The 16,987-nt window shown below is 46.4% G+C and overlaps 2 protein-coding genes across 4 annotated transcripts in view; one reads left to right on the forward strand and one right to left on the reverse strand.

The window, feature by feature from the left end:
- GMFB (glia maturation factor beta) overlaps positions 1-16,987 on the forward strand; it is a 129,530-nt gene that overhangs the window by 24,266 nt on the left and 88,277 nt on the right. The gene's annotated exons all lie outside the window — the stretch shown is intronic.
- Positions 1-16,987, reverse strand: part of SAMD4A (sterile alpha motif domain containing 4A) — a 57,105-nt gene that overhangs the window by 8,931 nt on the left and 31,187 nt on the right. Inside the window, exons 2-6 of one of the 2 annotated variants that reach the window (XM_069950615.1) lie at positions 11,509-12,027; positions 5,882-6,145; positions 1,831-1,940; positions 463-549; positions 83-371 (exon numbers count right to left, since the gene is read on the reverse strand). In XM_069950615.1, coding sequence (XP_069806716.1) covers positions 83-371; positions 463-549; positions 1,831-1,940; positions 5,882-6,145; positions 11,509-12,027 — 1,269 coding nt within the window. The remainder of the gene's footprint in view (positions 1-82; positions 372-462; positions 550-1,830; positions 1,941-5,881; positions 6,146-11,508; positions 12,028-16,987) is intronic. The other variant, XM_069950617.1, reaches the window with a different exon arrangement.

Below are 16,987 nucleotides of genomic sequence, written 5' to 3' on the forward strand. Positions count from 1 at the left end.
ATTGACTTACGCCTGTATCTTACATAAAGCCCGCTCTAATGTACATTCAAACAGCCAGCGTAGATTCCAGCAACAAACTTACCTTTACCCATCACCCTTGTGAACTGTCCTGGAAGATCCCCTTCAGGTAAAGGGATGCCCCCACTCTCTCCCTCCAGGCTGCCCATATGGTGCTGTTGAATCCCACCAGAGGCAGCATCTTTGTTCTCTGACCCTTGACCCTCAGTGCCTAGTAACGAAGGCTGAGATCCCTGCTCCCGGTTGTGGTTTTCTGCGGTGGAGTTTTGTGCGGAATACGCTTTGATTGGTGTAAGAATCATCTGGTGCAGCTCCTGAAGAGGACCCCGCAGGTTACCCCCTTCTAGGATGTCCTGTTCAATGTAAAATACATGAGGTTATAGTTGCACACCTCTACTTCCATTAGTTGTACAGGAGGGATCAGGAGCCACCAGTCACACTCACCCTTTCCAAGGATTTCAGGAGAATGTGCCGCTCTTTCAGCTTCTGGATACTGATGACTATTTTGTGCCGAGCACCTTTTGTGACGTTCTGAAATGAGAAATGTAAAAAAAAAGCAAACATAATTAAAAATGAACATCTCCACCACCAAAACCAACCATGACCATCACCCAAACCAACCACAATCACACCCAAACCAACCAGATGAGTCACCACCATCACCCAAACCAACCATAGCAATCACCACCAACACCCAAACCAACCAGAGCAATCACCACCAACACCCAAACCATCCACAACCATCACACAAACCCGAACAATCACCACATCACCCAAACCAACAAGAGGAATCACCATCACTTCCCAAACTAACCAACGCAATCACCACCAAACAAACCATTCACAACCACCACCCAAAGAACCAGAACAATCGCCATCACCACCTAAACCAACCAGAGCAATCACCACCATCAACCAAAACCACCCAGAGCAATTACCACCATCACAAAAACCAACCAGAGCAATCACCACCGTCAACCAAAACCATCCAGAGCAATCACCGCCATCATACAAACCACCACCATCAAAACCAACCATAACCACCACCAAAACCAACCAACCACCACCACCCTCCTAAACTAACACCCCCATCATCTCTCCCCAAATCAACCACCACCACCACCCTAACCAAGCACAACCTGGTTTTCGGCACAGTTGGCTGCCCAAAGCTATTCTCACATAGTCAGACTTCCACTGAACTCACAGGCAGACTATACAAGCTACAGATGCTAGAACCACCTAAAATCTGCTCATCACTGGGGTATCTGTTCCACGGAAAGAATTACTCCCCCCCAGACAACCACCGCTTTAGTGATCAGCAAAGACTATGGACTGGCACCATTTCACTTTTTTCGGCCTTGGGACCTTGCACAGAAGGATAAGATTTTATTATACAGAAAAAGTAGCAGCCATACCCGTCGCCTATGAAGAAGTCCAGACCTGAAATAATCTGGTTATTACTGCAGTATTACCGTCTATACAAACAAAGGCACCACATCATACCGGCCACATGACCCGGCAGGAAACCATCACACAGCATTGCACAAACCACATTATAAAGCAGCGGCCTCCATCCTGGGGCTCTCTATCAATGCAAAACCACAACTTCCATCATGTCCTAGGGCTAGGGGTTGTAGTAGGGGGGGGATCTCCTCCTTGATAGGCAAATTCACATGCAGCAGATTTGTTGCTGAAAATTCTGCACCATTGGAAATATTCCCTTTCATATGAACGGAACCAATTTCCATTTGCAGATATTTTTTGCCGCATGTGAACTTGCCCTAAGTAAAATACAAAAAACTGAACAAGTACCTGTGCCTCCAGCTGACACTCATTGAGGGACATCATTTCCTCGTATGTCATCTGAGAAAACAGAGCGGCGTATTTGTGCAAACGAAGACTTTTGAGCCATGCCGGCACATCTGAAAGACAAGAGGTAGAATTACAGGGCATCAGTCATTTCACAAGATGAGTAGCCAGTAGTACACACACAGGGCTTCCTCTCTTAGGGCCCTATTACATGGGACAATTATCGTGCAAAAAAAAATAAAAATCTCTATATCGTTCGAATGTAAACGATAATTGTTCTGTGTAATTGCAAGCAAGATCGAAAAATCGTTTGTTGTTGATGGTTGATTTAAGGCCCTATTAGCGCTCGTTTGCTCTTCGTTCCCCGCTCGCTGCCGCCGCTATTCCACCCAGCAGCAGCGAGCGGGTGAGTCCGGAGAGGGCCGAGGGGAGCTGCCTGGGCGATCGCTGATCGTCCCGGGCAGCCCATAGGATATAGCAGCGGCTCCTATTACACGGAGAGACGGCAGCAAATTGCTGCTATATAAGTCGTTTGTCTTTCAACATGTTGAAAGACAAACTACTTCAACGATCAGCCAACATGAACAATATCGTTGCCTCCTATTCCACGGGACAATTATCGTCCGTAACGGCCAATATCGGCTGATAATTGTTCCGTGGAATAGAGCCTTTAGATCTGAATCTAAAATTATCGTTAATCGTTCGCTGTAATTCCACGTTCGTTCGCTTAAGTTCCGCATTTTTTCACTAATCGTTCAGTGTAATTGCACATTGTTCATTGTTTTGCTGGGATCACAAGGAAAAAATGATCATAGTAACTATCGCAATAACGATCGTAGTAACGATGGTAACTAACAGTTATCGTTCTGTTTAATATGGTGAACGATTTCAGGTTAATCATTATCGTTAGTCGTAAAAAATGGCTCCATGTAATAGGACCCTTAGATGCCTGTCCAATTATAGCACAACATCTACTCCTCTCTGCTATGCCATGACTGAAGGCCCTATTCCACGGGCCGACAGTGAGGAGAAAACGAGCGCTATTAGCGCTCATTTGCTCCTCGTTCCATGCGGCTGCAGCGAGCGGGGGGGGGGGGGGGGGGGGGGGGTGTTTGCTAGATCGTTCAGGCAGCCCCTATTCCAAGACATGAACAAAGTCGGATGATTGTTGCCTTTTATTCCACGGGACTATTATTGGCCGTAACAGCCGATAATCATTCCATAGAATAGGGCCTTTAGTGCTTGTAAGGATGCACAATACAGGCTGGCACTGCAGTATAGAGGACGATTTACTGTGCAATAATTTAATATAGAACGGGTTACTGATGCACTGGCTTTGCAAGGAGTTATGCAAGAAGAAATGAAAAACTGCAGCAGCACAGCAAGGAAGGGGTTACACCAAGCACTGAAACTATTGTGACTGAGATGCAGATCAATCATAGAACAGACATGTCCCTCTCTCCCCCTCCTCTGTGCACACAGCCATAGTTTAAGCCCTGCCCCCTGTTTTCTTTGTTTCTGCTACAGACAGATTTCCCCTAACAATAGGCAGTGATCAGCAGATTTTAGGAAAGAGAGACACCTAGTGGCCTTAGCAGCCGGCTGCCTTTAAACTCTGTGCTGCCCCTCTCTGAGTGCCTGGAAAAGCTGGATCCTGTCCTGGGAACTTCTCCCACTTTTCTATGACTGGATCCAGCTTTTCCCGGCACCCGGGTAGGAGCAGCACAGAGTTCACAGCCTGGAAAGCTGACTCCAGAGCTAACAAAGCTTTTCTCATCTCTAGTGTCCACCATGTGACAGATCTAATACAATGCTCTACCTTCCATCATACAATGGATGCCAGTGCTGGTCCCCACTAGTGTCAGAAATCTGCCTTATGGACATACTTCTCCAATAAGACGACAAGATGCTAAAAGAGTAGTAGATGCTTGGAACAAACTTCAAGCAGATCTACAATAACTGAATGTAAACATATCTCCATCCAATTTTTTATATTTTTTATTTCTTTTCACACACACCAACAATTTTCATTATATATATACACATATGCAACACTGAATGTTCTAACCTCCTACCCCATACATGTAGCTCGGGCAGTGCTGTAGGAATATGAGGCACAGGTTATTGATTGGGACATGTTGGGTAGGGTGGATACACGTCCAGGGCCTCAGGGTGTGGACATATATGTATACATATGTACCTATAGGGCCGGGTGTGTGGATTCCGCTATCATAGGGCTCAGAGAGGAGACTCATCTAATATGTGAGAGATGGGGAATGTCTGACACATAATAAATGAATCAAAACAACTGAAAATAATAAACCAATCTAAAAAAAATAAAACCCATCGGAGGCGGAATCAATGATATTTCTGGCGTTCTGTAGAGATTTCTGCAGCGGCTGTCCTCGTCTGCCTCCCCCCCCAACCCTTCTAGCTCCCAGCATTCTGGAAACGTTCAATAAGAGTAAATGTAGCCCTCGCAGCTAGAAGCCATTAGTTTAATTTTCAGATTGCGTACGGCACAACTTCCCCCAGCTGCCAGGGTATTCTTTACAGCAAACATGGCTCCTCCCCGGAGTCCTTACCCCACGTCTCCTCGCAGCCCGGGTCATTCAGGGGACATGAAATTTTTGCAGCTGTCAATAACAAATAACTGAGCCCCCAAGAAGTGCGGATAAAAAGGCGCAGATGAAAAAGATGCTATGTACATGTGCGGCTGGAGCGGGGGAGGGGGCGCCTGGCTAGTGCTTTCCTATGCTGCTTTGATGGCATATTACACTGCCAAGCCTGATGCACCCTTCTGCAGTTTCTCTGCATTGCTGCACCACATCTGCCCTGCGCCCACACCCTGCTATAAGGGACTACATTGTGTCCCCTCCCTGGGGTCTTATAACGTATCCCCACCACCATGACTTCAAATTATCACAAGCTGAGGCCAATGCACTGACTTTTCCCCATGCTTTACACTGCAGTCTGATGGTGCAGGCCCCTGTAGACTCACATATATGTGCCGCCCCCTTGCACAGTCGTGTACCTGTGCGCCCCCCCCTGTAGCCACGCGTACCTGTGCAGCCCCCTGTAGCCACGCGTACCTGTGCAGCCCCCTGTAGCCACGCGTACCTGTGCAGCCCCCTGTAGCCACGCGTACCTGTGCAGCCCCCTGTAGCCACGCGTACCTGTGCGGCCCCGTAGTCTTATGTACCTGTGCGCCCCGTAGTCTTATGTACCTGTGCGGCCCCCTGTAGACTCGTGTACATGCGTGTCCCCTGTAGTCTTTTGTACCTATGTGACCCCTTGTAGACTCATGTACCTGTGCGGCCACCGTAGTTTTATGTACATGTGTGGCCCCCTGTAGTCTCATGTTCCTGTGCGGCCCCTGTAGACTTATCTACCTGTGTGCCCCCTATAGTTTTATGTACCTACGTGACCCCCTGTAGATGCATGTACCTGTGCGCCCCCGTAGTTTTATGTACCTGTGCGGTCCCCGTAGTTTTATGTACCTGTGCGCCCCCGTAGTCTTATGTACCTGTGCGGTCCCCGTAGTTTTATGTACCTGTGCGGTCCCCGTAGTTTTATGTACCTGTGCGGTCCCCGTAGTTTTATGTACCTGTGCGGTCCCCGTAGTTTTATGTACCTGTGCGGTCCCCGTAGTTTTATGTACCTGTGCGGTCCCCGTAGTTTTATGTACCTGTGCGGTCCCCGTAGTTTTATGTACCTGTGCGGTCCCCGTAGTTTTATGTACCTGTGCGGTCCCCGTAGTTTTATGTACTTGTGCGGCCCCCATAGTCTTATGACGCTTTTCTGACCTCTAGCCTGTGTGACACCTCTGCTCCTGTTATTGCTGCTGCACAGACCTTCAGATACTGCTGAGGATTGGTGCTGCATTGGGCCAGACAGGTATAAGTAGGGGTGAGGGGAACCTCTGGGCCCTCTCTGATTTTTGGGCCCAGTCACAGCTGCAACCCCTGTGACCCCTATAGCTTCACCATTCCGAGTTCCTACAATGGGTACAAGATGAATGTCCCCCCTTCCCCCGGCGTCCGGCCACACTCACCTTTCATGCCGCTTCCTTCATCTTGGAATGTATTACGCGCAGAGGAGGGGTCTTCTAAGTGCTCGCTTCCACCACTCCCCGAGGAGGCTATGCTGCTTTGTGGGGACAGGGGGGCATGATCAGATGAAACCCCCTGGGATCCTCGAGCTCTCAAATCTTCATGAGACATCCACCCGTGTCCCAGCGGCTGGTTTGGCACATTCATGGGCGGGGTGAGGGACACCGATCTTTTCAGGGGGCTGTGATGTGTCTGGCCTGAGAGAACTGAGAAATAAGGAAATGTTACTGAAAAAAAATCCAGCAACAGCATAAGCGTACAAGTATCACGGGTTGTGCAGTATGGGGATATTATGGCTACTTTCCTTTAAAAACAACACCACACCTGTCCCCAGGTTTTGTGTGGTATTGCAATTCAGCTCCATTCACTTCAATGGAACCAAGCTGCAATACCCCAGCCAAACTGAGGACAAGAGTGGCATCGTTTATGGAAGAAAGCGGCCATGTTTTTCTAAACCTGGACAACCCCTTTAATAAGGTGCTACATATAGTAGAAATCCTGGCACCTGAGGTTGATTGATTAAAAGGTTTTTTTGGGGCGTTAAAATAACGGGGACTACCCAATAAACCATACCACTATTGGGCTATGTATGCATTTATATTATTTGGGCTTAAAGGGGAACTCCATAAAGGGGATCCCATTAAAAAAATGCAAAAAAGCATATAAGTACACTTATTTATCCCCACCAATTGTTTGACACCTTTCCCACTTGTCTACACTGCCCCTAGCCCCAGATTAAAACTTTTACAAATGATCCCCATTTTACATCATGGCACCCGGCCAGGAAACTACATCTCCCAGCATGCATTGCACCTCAGAGCAAACTGCCAAGTCCCCTCCTCTGTCTTGTAGCATCTGCCCACCACTGGCTTGAACTACTTCTGCTATCTACATAGATAGATTAGAGAAAGACAGATGAAACAATGTCTCCTTTCCCCTATACTACTCAGGAAAGGCTGTTGTGTCCCTGCTTTTGACCAAATGATCACTGCGTGATGTCAGTAGTAGGCAGGGTTATAGATGAGACATTACAGCTTGCCTAAAAACAGATGAGGCAGAGATCATGTGACCTCTGTCTCAGAAGGGAGGGGAGAGGACAGAGGAGTGGAGACAGAGTGGACCAGGAAATGAGGATTCAAACGGCCCAGTTCATCTCCTAGAAACTCAATACTAACAAGCTTAGATTGAACAGGGTTCAATCTTTCTTATCCGGAGTTCCACTTCAACTACAATGCCATACACAGCCCATAGACAAGAGTGGCGTTGTTGCTGTTTAATGCCTAAGGGGTTCCCTTATTCTAATTCTGAACAAACCCTTTAAAGTTTTTATACAATTACTTGAGGCATTCTTTAAAGGTATTCTGAGAATCTAAAAAAAATAAAATAAATCTAAATCCACTGTGATTCCCCTCCTGTCAGTTTCAATGGAATTTCATACTCGCAGCGGAATTTTCATCCCGCTGCGAGTAGGTAAGCAGCAGCCCCCTTAACCCCCTGTGGCCCGGTGCATACATTACCCAGTCCGCGCTCCAATCTGGGCCGGTGTTTATTACACAGTACATGTACAATGACATAATTGTGTGCATGCTTCCTGTACCATGACATAATTGCATGCATGCTTCCTGTACGGTGACATCATTGTGTGCATGCTTCCTGTACCAAGGCATCATTGTGTGCATGCTTCCTGTACCAAGGCATCATTGTGTGCATGCTTCCTGTACCGTGGCATCATTGTGTGCATGCTTCCTGTACCGTGACATCATTGTATGCATGCTTCCTGTACTATAACATTATGTGCATGCTTCCTGTACCATGACATCATTGTGTGCATGCTTCCTGTACGTGGCATCATTGTGTGCATGCTTCCTGTACCGTGGCATCATTGCGTGCATGCTTCCTGTACCGTGACATCATTGCGTGCAATGCATGCTTCCTATACTATAACATTATGTGCATGCTTCCTGTACCATGCCATCATTGTGTGCATGCTTCCTGTACCGTGGCATCATTGTGTGTATGCTTCCTGTACTGTGACATCATTGTGTGCATGCTTCCTGTACCGTGGCATCATTGTGTGCATGCTTCCTGTACGGTGACATCATTGTGTGTATGCTTCCTGTAGGGTGACATCATTGTATGCATGCTTCTTGTACTAAGACATCAATGTATGCATGCTTCCTGTACTATGACATCATTGTATGCATGCTTCTTGTACTAAGACATCAATGTATGCATGCTTCCTGTACTGTGGCATCATTGTGTGCACTCTTCACATAACTGTTGTCACTGTGTGCATACTTACTATCCCCCCTCTGTAATATCCCTGTGCACTTTCACTACTGTGATATCATTGTGTTCATTAGAGAAACCAAAGGACCTTTACTTTACAGAGTCGGGATAGGAACTGTATGAATGAGGCGTACAGCTCGGCCTGATCTCAACTGGTTAAGGCTAAAACTGCAGCAAGTGTATTCCATGGAATGGATGGCAGCACGGCGATCATTCCAGGGCCGCACTGGCAGCACTCAGGCATAGACACCTGTTGGATTACTTGCTGAATCTGATCCATTCCAGCTCCAGAAATACATATATGGTGCACGATATATAAAGATATCAAGCACAGCTGAACTCTCACTCCACACAGATTGCTTCTCTTTCTTACAAAAATTCAGAACATGCGTACAGTCAAGGTGTCTGCAGGAAGGAATGGGTTAAATCCCCCAATGGAAATAGAACAGAACATACATGAAACTATAAGAAGTCTGGTTACGATTATTGCTTCCGATGCAACCTCACAATGTGAATAGTAAAGAGTTTCATTTCCCTACAGCACTCCCACAGGGGAAATGAAGTATTGCATGATGCCCATGCAATGTATGAACATAGCGGGTCCTCCAGAGAGAGAAAGACTTTCAAAAGGGATTAGAAATTTAGCTTGTTTTTTAAAAAAAAAAAAAAAAAAAAACAGACATCTTCAAGGAAATTCAATAGTAACTCAATGGTATGTACTAGTATAAGGTTCTACAGAGTTCCACCCCAATACACATATTCGTATGCTGGTCTCAAATTAAGCCCTACGCCCATTCATCCCAGCGGATTTACTAAGGCACTGGACCCCCATTTCATTCTGATGGGAGATTCAGAAGTCCTGTGCTTGAGATAGTTGGGGTCCTGATTGTCATACATTCATCCTGTGGACATGTCTTACGGTGTGTACACACTATGGAATCCTGACGGAAAACAACTGCCGCAGAATCCGCAGCTTGCACCTGCTCGCGCACTCTGGCAGCCACACATGTCTTCGCAGCTCCCATAGACTTCATTTTATGGTTTGACAGATTCCGCCGTCTGCCAAAAGAATGAGCGGCTCCATTCTTCGGGCAGACGGCGGAATCTGTCAAACCATAGAATTAAGCCTATGGGAGCAGCGGAGTCCACAAGTGGGGCCGAGCTGCGCAATCCGCGACATGTGTTCTGTCGTGTGCACATTCCCTTATGGTGGAACCATCAATTATCAGGAACCGCTGCAATCAAAAGGAGGGGGCAAATACTTTTCCAAGTTCCGCCATTTATATATTGGTTTTATGAGTCAATAGTGATGTCAAAGTATATAAAAACGAAAAAACGCAAAATCCAACTAGACGCAGAAGGCATAAAACCCACTGAACAATCCAATACGCTTATCAATGGCGCAATAAACAGTTCCCGGCGTCCTAATTAAATCTAGGCCTGAAATATGGGGCGAGCGATGGAGCAAAGACGCAGCCTAATCCCAGTAACCAAGGAGGTAAGACACCATGGACGCCTCTCCGGAGCTTAATGGAAACCTTTATTTACGACACGTCTCTCCTTTACTTTCATCCACACACTGTTCACTGAATCTAAAAGCAGAGATTTAATGCCAGACCCAAAAGGAATCAATCATCCCTGAAGAGTCATCGCCCCGGCCGAGCCCCCGAAGGGTGTGACAATATACAGTATATGGAGGACCATCAAATTAAAAACTGTTTTGTGTTCCTAATTTAGGAAGCAATCTACAATTTGTGGCTGTCCTGTCTGTGGTGGGACGCGCAAGAAGATATAATTCCCCCTCCCCCCATCCATAATTCCACCCACCAAAATGTCCACTTTTAACTGCATCATAAAATATTCACAGGCATAGTATCAAGATTTGGTGTGAAATGTAATAAATATAGGCCCCACATTTGCAAACTGTTTTTGCTCCCATCCTATACTTTAAATTTAACTCCTTAACGCTTTGTGCATGTGACTCCAATGCAAAAGTATACGTCTCCATGGTTACAGACTACAAACAAACCTTGTGTAGTCTGATAACTGCCGTCATGTGTTACTCTACTCCCAGTTTTGCCCCTTTAGCTGTCAGGGCATGCTGACAATGGTAATTTTCTAACAGCTGATAGATTGGGGATGACTGGTCAGTCAGCATTTGGCTGTCAAGACATGCTGGGTGCAATAGTCTTTTTTACAACAGCTGAAAAGGTACAATTTGGGGACCAGTAATGTAGGCAGTAGAATTAGAGGTTCATTAAAGGGAATCATAAGTGATCCCCGGATCAGCCTGTACCCAGAAAATTGTAGAAATTGTCCACCACTGCATACAGTTGCGATACAGCCCTATATGTTTCCATAGTTACAGACTGCAAACAAATTCCATGTAGTCTGATCCCTGCAGTCATGCATTACTCCATTTCCTCTTCTATTAACTTATCCACAGTTTGGTGACCAACGTCCTGCAGCTCTTGCAAAAATACAACTTCCAGTAAGTCCTGACAGCTTTGTAGTCCTAAAACAGCTTGAGGGCCACAGTTTGGGGACAAGTGCCATAGCCAGCCAAAGAGGAGACAAATGGGAGGGAGTAACATGTGTGAGAGTCCAGACTATAGTCACAATGGGGGAGATTTATGAAAGGGTGTAAATATACACCTGGTGTAAACTGCCCACAGCAACCAATCACAGCTCCTCTTATATTTTACCAGAACTGGAAGCTGAGCTGTGATTGTTTGATGTTGGCAGTTTACACCAGGTGTATATTTACACCCTTTCATAAATCTACCCCAATGTGTGTAGCAATTTACAAATCATCCCCTACTATTTTGTGCACACAGCTACTATGCAGTTATATACATTTCCCTGGTTACAGACTACAAACAAACCCAATGTAGTCTGATCACTGCAGTCATGGGTTATTCTATTCCCTCTCAGACCAGTGGTCGCCAACATGTGACTCTCCAGCTGTTGCAAAACTACCATTCCCAGCATGCCCTGACAGCCAAATACCATCAGACATGCTGGGAGTGGTAGTTTTTTAACAGATAAAGAAACACAGGTTACAGACTAGTGCCATGGACAGCAAAAAAGGAGACCTTCATAGGGAAGGAAGTAAACAGACATTTTGGTAGCAATTTTACAAACTGTTTACATTTGTTTCCATGGTTACAGACTACAAATCAACCCTATGTAGTCTGATCCCAGTATTGAGTTTTAACTAATTTTAAACAGCTTTTTTTATACATTCGACATATAAATAAAGCAAAAGGAGCCGACTTACTTGTGCTTGTGTTTGTTCCAATAGCATTGATGGTTGTAGGGACAGAGGAAGAAGGGTACAGGGGCAAATGTCCGTTCTCACAGCTCGCATTCTTGTCCTGCCAGTTGGAGGAACTGACGCAGATCCCGGAGTCACGAGAGTTCGGCCAGCCGTTCAGTTTATCATCCGAGTTCTGTCTTTGGTGGTAGTAATGCATTTGCCCATAATCCAAAGAGTCTGATCGACATCGTCCTTGGGTACCAAAGTTCCCCGACGTACGGTCCTCTAAGTGATTCAACCACATTGCCAAAGCGCTCCTGTCGTCCAGTGACGTGGCCGGGTGTATCAAAGCGTACGACAACAATTGACGGCTCTCTTCTATGTGCTGGTTGTGTTCTATCGAATGGGCCAATAGTTTGGGCAGCAGCTTCATGTACTCCACCTTTGCGTCCATGTTCCCAGGCTTTAGTAAAGGCAGGTGGGTTAAAAGCTGAGAGATCACCGTGTCCTTGGATTCCTGTTGCCACTGGTTAATGATTGCTGAAAGAAAAAACAGGAAAATAAAATCAACCAACTTTTTATGACCATAGAAAGCAAAGGAAGGCAAATACTCAAAAAAGTATAATAACCTCTAAAACAAATATAAAAAAATATTGCATGGCTTTTTATTTTTGTTTATACATAGGTTGTATATTTTATACTGTATATTGTGGTGGTACATAATAGACTGTTGTGACATTATGACTTTCCACCAGTCAGCAACATCCTGGTGCTTCAGCTCCATGGCCTATCTTGTCCTTAAATGGTCCCTATTATTTCAAACAACTTCCCTCTACTAAACAAGGCGTCTCCCTTCTCTCAAAACTGCTGACTCAAGGGTGACTCCATCTCTGGCAGAAGAGAGACCAAGACAGAACACAGGGAATGGGGCGGGGCTTAGATAGTGAGAGCAACATCACCACCTGTCGCTGACTCTGAAGGGTTAATTGAAGACAGAGGTTGTTTTTTTGTTTTGTTTTTTTTTGTATTTTTAATATATAGATCCTCAAAATGAGGTGGGCAAAAGGGGTAACAACGCTTGGACGTCCACCATTCTGCTCCCACTTATGTAATGATGCTACTTGTAATACTATTTAGGTAATAATTTGGTACTGCTTTATGCAATTACATAGACACCATTCAGCAGTATTGCATGGGTGTTGTATATATTCTAGACAACATTGTACTCCACTTATCTCCCTAAAAAAATACTGGCAAGTGGCAGAGTTAGGCGTTCCCGTGGCGATCCAACAAAATCCCAAAACGCGTGGATGCAATCGCAACAGAAGTTTTCAGGAATAAATATTGACGTATGAAAAACACAACATGTCAAGTGAACACCCACAACGTTGGCTCCAAAAGTAGCTGGAGCGGACAGATGGTAATATAATCAATGGAGACTGATGTAACGTACAGACAAATCTGGAACATTCAAGAGGTACAACAATCAGGCGGAGAAGACGATGATGATTCCAAGACTAGAAGATTCTGCCTGTAAACAGCTCGGGAGAGAGAGAGGGGGGGGAAACCACTTACCCAAGCTACAACCTGGTGGTAACGTTATAACCAGACTAATAGGAACAATGGGGTATGCCTTATTGTGCAGAGTGCGATGCCAATTCACAAGGTCCAGGGATGGCAACCCTTCATAAAGTCACGGACTGGCCACAAAAATATTGGGGTTCTTACACTAGCCAAGGTGGCCACAGGCGGCTCGACACGTCAGGCCTTTCCCAAACTACAATCGACATAGCTAAAGGCACCTGCCTTTCATGGTGGAATGGGGTTAAGAGCACCATCATTTTCCCTAAAGGTAGATCTTATTAGACATAGTATCCTCCTGCATGTTGACAACTCGGCTTAAAAGCAATAAAAGTCTATGGACTAGCATACATCTGGCGCCATCCCACATGGCAGCACTAGATGGAACAAGCTGGACCAGTTGCATCTGATGCCCCATAAGCTAAATGGGCACGGTTCACCGGATGGCAACCATGTTGGATCCCTAGACATACTAGGCCTAAGGCTCTGTTTACATCACAGTTCAGAACGAAGTCACAGGTATATGTTAAGAAGATTTCCCCAATGTACAGGCATATGGTACGTCACCCAAGGGCTCTATACAAACTATAGGCCTGTCAGATGTATGGTGCCCTATGGATACATTTAGTGTATATGGCAGTGGAACAGGGTGTGAAAAGAACCTAATGACCCATTGACATTGATACAGATCAGCATTGTAGTCACATCAATGCTACAGGAGTATATAAAGAGTTATAAATATCACAAAAGTGTTTTATTCTCACCGTCCCTCCAAAAATAAAATGTCTCCCACGAGCGTCCATGTGACCGGCCTATCCATGTCTCTGCCGTATGACTGAGCACTCCGTTTAGCTAAGGGACAGTCTCCACAAACTGCAGTAACCCCGGCTAAATTTGAGCCGTCAGTAGGATTTGGCTGCCCTACGTCTCTCGCAGCTAAATGGAGGAATCTTTTTTTTCCAGAGCATAATACTTCTCTTTTAACCTGCCAATGCAAATCTCGGCTAAAAACGCAGCTTCCAGATTTTCTCTGTTTTTCTGGTGAGCTCAGGATGGAAAAACACCCACAGACGACAACAAAAACAGGGAAAAGTAGACAAAACTGAGTGACATTCTGTGGAAAACCTCAGTGAGTCACTGGCGGACAAAGCAGGTTTTAATGCGAGTCAGCTGAATATGGCAACGATGGGAGCATCAGGTCTACAGGGGTTCATTCTGACAGCGCCCCCAACCCTGCAGAGGCCCGGCAACGGAGACAGCACTCCCGACCCTGCAGGAGGCCCGGCAACAGAGACAGCGCTCCCGACCCAGCAGAGGCCCGGCAACGGAGACAGCGCTCCCGACCCTGCAGGAGGCCCGGCAACGGAGACAGCGCTCCCGACCCAGCAGAGGCCCGGCAACGGAGACAGCGCTCCCGACCCTGCAGAGGCCCGGCAACGGAGACAGGGCTCCCGACCCTGCAGAGGCCCGGCAGTGGAGACAGCGCTCCCGACCCTGCAGAGGCCCTGCAACTGAGACAGCGCTCCTGACCCTGCAGAGGCCCGGCAGTGGAGACAGCGCTCCCGACCCTGCACAGGCCCTGCAACTGAGACAGCGCTCCCGACCCAGCAGAGGCCCGGCAACGGAGACAGCGCTCCCGACCCTGCAGAGGGCCTGCAACTGAGCCAGTTTAACTTTACACCATGTTTGATAAATTTCCCCCTATATGCGTATTGTTAACTTTTCAATAAATCATCCTTCATGATTATCTAGATGGAGATTTGTTTTTAATTTTAATTTAATAAATTGGTTTCAATTACAGTTATACAGATTTGTAATTTACTTCTATTTAAAAATCTCCAGTCTTCCAGTACTTCTCAGCTGCTGTATGTCGTGCAGGAAGTGGTGTATACTTTCCAGTCTGACACAGTTCTCTCTGCTGCCACCTCTGTCCATGTCAGGAACTGTCCAGAGCAGGAGTGGTTTTCTATGGGGATTGCTGCTGCTCTGGACAGTTCCTGACACGGACAGAGGTGGCAGTAGAGAGCACTGTGTCAGACTGGAGAGAATACACCACTTCCTCCAAGACATACAGTAGCTGATAAGTACAGGAAGACTGGAGATTTTTTAAATAGAAGTGATTTATAGATCTGTAGATTTGAATTTTTTTTTTTCCTTTAAGGAATTAGTGAAGACTACCCCCTGTTGTAAGTGCACCTTGTTATAACACCCGGCTGCCTCTTAGCTTTTGACATGTCAGATATACTAAGGAACACACATTCCTCTCCCCAGGATCTTTGGAACTGATCCTGCAGGGGAGATATTTTTGGTGCACCCATCATGCACCTGCTAAATCAAGAGATACAGCCACGCTTTCCTCATCCACTTACAGGGATATGCTCCGCTCTGAGAGGTCCAGTCGGTGGGACAGTGTGGCATTTGGCACTTCCAAAAACTTCACAAAAGTTGTAATCCCACTCCCCATACCTGCTGTTTTCCATTATAAGCTCAGGGAAACCACTGACAGTGTATCACTGGGGTATGCCAACACAGGTAATCTCCAGAGCAGCAAGAAAAGTGGTGACCAGGGTCAGGGTCATGAGGGGCCCAAGACTTATCGATGTGTGGGCGCTCAAGGCTAGTCCGTCTGGTCCGATTCCACAGAGGAGCTGCCGTAGAGAAAACTGGTGAAAAATGTTCTCCCGGCTATGACAAAGTAGTCAGATCCCTCAGGATATGGCAGCTCACTGTATAAGGGGTCCCCCACATCAGTCAGAGCCCACGTGACTTCTGTCCTTCCCGGCAGGTGTCAACAATAATCATCAGGCATTGAACAATGGAAGAAGGCTCCAGGTCTGATGGGTCACATTCTCCATCATGTGGACGGCCGGGTGAGTGTGCATCCCTTACCTAGGGGAAAGTGTGTTGTGACCCAGTACGGGCCCCTAAGTTTCTATTGCACTCGAGTAAGGTAACTCCCTCGGGTTCACACAAGTGGGATGAGGTATCCACTGCAGTTAGTGTTTTTTTCCCACTAGGTGTCACTACTGTGTTTGTAACTTATTTCTATGCACAGCTGAAGTCTTCCAAGGGTTAACTATTGTGTGTCACATGTTGTGCTTTACCCACTCACAGGTGCAGGTGCTTTTCCCTCCTTTCTTCTTCTTCTCTCTCTCTACACACACTCAGTCCCACCAATCACAGGCAGAGTTAGACAGACACCTGTAGTTAGGACTTAGGGTGCGTTTACACAGACAGATTTATCTGACAGATCTTTGAAGCCAAAGCCAAGAATGGATTTGAAAAGAGGAGCAATCTCAGTCTTTCCTTTCCCTGTATATAGTCTGTTCCGGGGTTTGGCTTCAAAGATCTGTCAGACAAATCTGTATGTGTTAACGCACCATTAGTTCCTGGTGGGATGGGTTAGTTAGTGTAGTAGGTTGTCGTCTGGAATGAGTCTGACAGGGACACAACTAAACAAGCAAGCCACAGTTCTTCCTTAAGAGCCCAGAACCACTATGTAGTTCTAGAACTCTACAGGGGGAGAGAAACCACACAGGGATAACCTTGTCCACGCCAGGAACCTCTGTAAAAGTGCAGGGCAGTTACCGCAACAGTCATAGAAACTGACCCCAGTGGAATAAAGGTACGGAAAGTCTACGTATTCCACTGCGCAGTGCAAGACAACTCAACTGGGAAGTCTTGGGAGTCTGCTTAGCCCAGATAACAAGGACTGGCTCTCGGATTACCCACCTAGGATGGGTTGCCTGCAACTAGAGGGCTGAAGGTGGTCAGACTACAGGTCATTTGTGAATACCCTATGATCCTATAACAGAACTGGACAAACCTTAAGGCCGATTGTGGCCAAAACCATGTCCCCGTATGAACAGGAGGTCCAGGTGCTGAAGAAGAAACACAACAAGCGCCAATGTCAGGGCTC

Source organism: Dendropsophus ebraccatus, chromosome 13, assembly GCF_027789765.1.
Source record: "Dendropsophus ebraccatus isolate aDenEbr1 chromosome 13, aDenEbr1.pat, whole genome shotgun sequence".
Classification (NCBI taxonomy): domain Eukaryota; kingdom Metazoa; phylum Chordata; class Amphibia; order Anura; family Hylidae; genus Dendropsophus; species Dendropsophus ebraccatus.